A 5,334-nucleotide genomic window follows, 5' to 3' on the forward strand; every position below is an offset into this window, starting at 1 on the left:
GAAGCTCGGTCAGGACGCCCAAGGCCATATCTACATCCAGCTGGGCAACTTCCCGACGCACTACCTCGTTCTCGTCATCATCGTTCAGGATTTCCGGTATGCGCTTATAAGCGCGAAGGAGGTCGAGCACTCAATGAACCACGACCTCGTCATGGAGGACATCGGCTGGCTCAACGTTCGTCGAATACATGGCAACCAGGTCACGATAGAAGGAGGCATGGGACCCGATCCCATAACCGGTCAGAAGCGGAAACGAGAGGACGGCATGGGACGGGTGGGGCCAAGTGGGGAACAGTATCCCGCCAGCTTCCGTCTGGAGACGAATGTCCTTCGGGAGCTGTATGCCTACTGCTGGTGAGCCTCATTTCCATTGACTGACTTGGATGCTGCGCGCAACATTGGAGGAGCCGTGCGCGGCAAGCTTCGTGCTCAGGCCTCAGGAGCGACCATGTTACTTATCGATGGCGTGCACACGTTCCTCCGTAACTTGAGGTGCTCCGATTCATGATAGTTGGGCCCGACGATGACCTGGGCTTGTTCCAGTCCTTCGCACACTTCCTCCGCCAGCACCCAAAGCTGCACAAGTTGGATCTGGGAAGCTGTTTGTGGGCACCAGTGCATGGGGATTCTGTGAGATGTCTCGGGCTTACACGTGCTGCCCATCATAGGTGAGCATAGAGTACATAGCATAGTTATCATGGCTGTACACGAGCGATATACTCTGCAATAGCAGCCATATAGACGTTCTTTCCCCAGTCCTCATCCTCCTGCTCAAAGTTGAAATCAAACAAAACCTCCCGAGCTCTCTCTAGCTCCTCATTAGTATTCAGCGCGATACCCGCCGCCCTCTCCGACTCCTCATCAAGGTCAACAGGCTCCTCAGATGGCATGGTGGGATCAGTATGCCGCTCATCGGCAGGAGGAACAGGTGCATCGCCATCAATGCCATATCCAGGGTCAAAGCGTACGTCTTCAACCGGATCTCCAGGATCCCCTGTCCAGTACCCTTGAAGAATAGCCTGCTCGCGGCTGAGCTCATATAGAGCTATCGGCGGCCTATTGCGTTCCGTACGTAGCTTGTGGTGGTTCCAAGCCTCACGGGCTCTATCGAGGGATGCCTGGATACGTTTCTCGAACACCAGGAACAGGCATACACGATGTACCTCGTTCTCCATATCTAGGAGTCCTTCGTCCTCGAGGTCCATGAAGAGCTGTCGCCAGAACTCGAGACAATCTTTGCGCACATCTCTCCAGAGGCGTTCAATGCGCACATTGTGGAGAGACCTGTAAGAGTGTAAGAAGACAGTGATAGTGCATCCACTACTTTCGGTGCTCACCTTCCACGAAGGAATGCCCGATGTTCCTGTCCCCAATGCTCCACCATCAAACGCTCCACCCCATTATTTTCAGTCCCAAAGTCTCCTCGAGCACGACTTGGCCATCCGAACGACTTGATGGCATTTCGGAAACAAGACTTCACGGTTTCAGCGCGCTTGTTGTTGGAGAGGACAAGGTAGATGATGAGGCGAGAGAAACCATCGATGCAGCCATGCACGTAGAATCCCCAAGGGCGCAACTTCTCATTGCCATCGATATGCCATAATGCGTTGGACCCACGGACCTTGTACACCCTCCGCTTCACTATGTTTGCCCATCTTGGTGGACAGTAAATCTCCAGCTTTGCTATACAACATTACAAGCTACTCACCGGACAAGAACCCCTATGGGATCCACCCTCCTCAGACTATCTTGCACCCGTGCACGAGAGATGTGTATTCCTCTGGTCTCCAGGTGTGCCTGGACAATCGTGGAGCCACTGAATGGATGCTTGCTATTGAACTCGGAGATGACTGCATCCAGGTCTTCGTCTGAGATAACTGTGAAGGGGTTGCGTGTGCTGTGGATCCCTGCTGCTCGCAGACGGTTATAGATAGTCTGGCGGGCCACACCTAAAGTTCGAGCTATATCCTCCCAGGAATTGCCCAAGCGGTGTAACTCCAGAATGCGCTGCAGATCGAGCTCGTATGCCGGTCTCCCGCGCTTCGAGCTGGATGTCTGAGGGAGATGGGAGCTTGTGTGAGGAGGGGGGTTGTCGAGGAAGGACTCTAGGGGTTCAAGCAGAGAGTCGACGAGGTCAACGAGACCCTCTAACTCGTCTGGTTCTGCAAGATTGTCATCTATGTGCAGGAGTATGTCCCGGATGGCATCGAGCTGTTGAACAATCTGTTCGACTGTTGCAATTTCAGCATTGGGGAGGGAATCAATGATGAATTGAGCTTCTGTAGCGATGCGGTGAGATTCGATATAGAATTGGGTGACTGATCGTGCATCCATGACAGAGAGAACACTGGAGATGTCAAGAATGGCCAAGAGCGCGAGATCGAGTGCACGAGGCGCTCTGAGCACAGTCAACAGGCACAGAGGACTCATCTCATCTCACGTCTGCAGGTACCTCGCAGGTGCCTATGAATATGATGCGTCTGACAGGAGCAATCCCAAAAACGACACCGCTCGCTACCGTGGCCATTGCCTTGTTCAACTATGGACGCCATGCGCGGAAGGAAGATCAAGGCCACCCACGGCGCACATGACAGCAGGCTGGATACCCATCGCTGACGTCGTCCGAACCTATGGTGTTACGTCTCTGCGCCAATCCTTGATGTCGCCTCAGCCCCAGGTTACAGTCTTACCACAGCCATCAGTCGCCAGCGACCTGCAGCTTCACTGACCAGCGAGTCACCACATTGCTACAGTCTTACAAGTTGTCTAGGCATGGAAAATTGTGGTCAATGTTCATTCCAGCTCACGGAGTAATGCTTACCGGGACGCCCAATCCAGATCCCGTTGAGGTATAGCGCAGTCAACTGACCTTCATAATGATGTACGCCCCCGCAACGCCATCGCTCTCGCGCACCATCTCAAGTCTCTGCTTCACTACGCAGGTCGTCTGCCGCGAAGACGGGAAACGGCCCCATGGTCAACTGTCTCACACGCAAAGCGGGGCTCAAGCTCGGGCCGATCATCCTCGAGACACTCGTCAAGCACTACTTCGACCGGATTGCGAAGGACCACGAGTCGGAGGAGTCGACGCGGCTGAGGCAGGAAGAGTTGTTGTACGATGAGGCGTTCATCATCATCAAGGTGCGTCTCTACAACCTTCTTGACATTCTCGCGACCCCTCGAAGCCATGGTCTATGAGATCCTCAGCACCGCAACCGTACGTGGAGCCCATTCGCGCACGGACAGTGTGAGACTTGAGGAAGACTCGCGTCCGCCAGTACAGTATTCGCGTACTTGGCATTCGTGACAGAATATCGCGCATATATGATCCTCATTCTGCTGAGCCAAGGAGGTTTTCCGGCATGCCAGATTTATATGTTCCAGAACATGCATATATGGATATATGCGCCCGATCATTGGTATCGACTTTCGAACACCCAATTACTAGAAACTAAGCTCTTGATTTCAGTCATCCATGGAAGCCGCGACGAAGTGAGTAAATTCCCCATTCCCTCGAGGTCATCCGCTGAGACCCGTTCAGGCACACGGTAGAAGAATTGCAGGCCTTTTCGAACATGCGCACTCCAAGCCCGCCATGGGTCCATGCTGTTCGCCTTCTGGTGCCTATGTCATGCTGCGACGAAGCTGCGACACATCTGATCAAAGCGCTGGGTGGCGAGGAGGTCACGAAGCACGTGGTGGGCGGTACGAAGTGGTGGCAGGTGCGCGGGGTCAAAGGGTGAGTGCTTCTCTGTTGGATACGACCGTGAAGGCTTCTCAAGCTGCGCTGAGTAGGGTGGATGCAGAGTGGATGGTCGCGAAGAAGGATTATCAGGAAGCCAAGAAAAAGCAGAAAGCGTGTGGGACGAGCGGGCCCGAACCTCCCGAGAACGGTGACGCGAACGAGGAGATGCCTTCACAGTATCAGCCAGAGATGGACGAGATGCGCTGCGTCTTATACGTGCACGGCGGTGAGATGAGGTGCTCTGCCAGATTGTTCAGCATGCTCACCCTGGATAGGTGGTTACTACTTCGGCAGCCTTGATCAAGAGAGGTTAGTTCCGCTGTGGCTGCCCAGCTTATCTTGTGCTAAGCTCTCGTCATAGATATTCTATTCAGCGGCTTGCTCGAAAGATCAACGGACGCGTATTTGGTAAGCACACTGTGCACGGCATCCCGTATATGCATTTATCACGAGCGCAGCCATCAACTACCGTCTGGCACCCCAATACCCCTTCCCATGCGCAATACAAGACTTCATTGCCGCTTGTGAGTGTGATTGAGCCCTAGCGAGCCACGAGCGGCCGTTCGAGTTGTTCATTGCAGACCTGTACCTAATTCAACCTCCTCCCGGCGCGCTCCATACCCCCGTTTCTCCTTCAAGCATCGTGTTCGCCGGCGACTCTGCCGGAGGAGGACTGTGCATCGCAGGGCTGCAGGTGATCCGAGATTCTGGTTTGCCCATGCCCGCGGGTGCCGTTGTAATATCACCATGGTGCGACCTAACCCATTCGTTCCCCAGTATACACCTGAACACCGCTACGGTACGTCGCGCAGGGACATCAGGTGCTGGATTCCCTAAACCAATGGCTCGTATACAGGACATCATCCCTCCGTACGGCCTGTCGTTCCACAAGCCGAGCACACTGTGGCCTCCCCCTCCCGATCACGTCACCACGCGAGTGCATCAGGGGCTCCGGGTGCGTGTGCGCGAAGCCGTGCGCCCGAAAGGCAAGGGAAAAGAGGATAGCAATGAGGCGAAGCCCCGCGTCCCCTATTCAGACCCTTCAACGCACCCTGGGGGGCTCCCATCTCGGCCCCAAACGCCAGACTACACGCTTGACGACCCGTCCATGGGACGCAAGCTGCACCCGGGCGCAGCGCAGTCTCTTCCTACCGCCGTCGCCCTGGACAGTGTGCGGAGCCAGAAGTTGGAGATGACGACGGCGAAGGGCGAGAGGCTCGCGATCGACGGGCAGGTGCACATGTACACGCCGAACTATTTGTTGACGCATCCGTTGGTGAGCCCGGTTGTGAGCTACCTCGGTGGGCTGCCGCCGCTGCTCGTCAGTGCCGGGGATAAGGAGGTGCTAAGAGATGAGATCATCTACTTGTGAGTACAGAAACTTCTTTGTCTTCATCGTAAATGCGGTTGACGGGACTGTACACGCAGCGCGCACAAGGCTGCGCATCCGGAGAAGTATCCTGTGAAGCCCGAGTCAAAGTTGTTGTACCCCGCACTAGAGGGGATCGAGCAGCGATGCGGGCCGACTAAGGTTCACCTACAAGTCTACGACGGTACGTGCCTCCAATGGCCAAGCGATCTCTACGTCT

At 55.1% G+C, this 5,334-nt stretch overlaps 2 protein-coding genes across 2 annotated transcripts; one reads left to right on the forward strand and one right to left on the reverse strand.

Moving 5' to 3' along the window:
• Window positions 1-725: 725 nt before the first annotated feature.
• On the reverse strand, window positions 726-2,310 carry DICSQDRAFT_44550 (uncharacterized protein; the record flags this gene model as incomplete). Its single annotated transcript, XM_007367366.1, has 2 exons — window positions 726-1,246; window positions 2,145-2,310. Coding segments are annotated over 2 exons (687 nt in total), but the record flags the coding sequence as incomplete, so codon positions are not given.
• Window positions 2,311-2,876: 566 nt separating this feature from the next.
• Window positions 2,877-5,298, forward strand: DICSQDRAFT_171684 (alpha/beta-hydrolase; the record flags this gene model as incomplete). Its single annotated transcript, XM_007367367.1, has 11 exons — window positions 2,877-2,881; window positions 2,943-3,141; window positions 3,470-3,492; window positions 3,542-3,739; window positions 3,796-3,971; window positions 4,021-4,054; window positions 4,107-4,153; window positions 4,204-4,269; window positions 4,327-4,544; window positions 4,602-5,113; window positions 5,174-5,298. Coding segments are annotated over 11 exons (1,603 nt in total), but the record flags the coding sequence as incomplete, so codon positions are not given.
• Between the last annotated feature and the right edge of the window lie 36 nt (window positions 5,299-5,334).

Source organism: Dichomitus squalens, assembly GCF_000275845.1.
Source record: "Dichomitus squalens LYAD-421 SS1 unplaced genomic scaffold DICSQscaffold_24, whole genome shotgun sequence".
NCBI classification, from domain to species: Eukaryota; Fungi; Basidiomycota; class Agaricomycetes; order Polyporales; family Polyporaceae; genus Dichomitus; species Dichomitus squalens.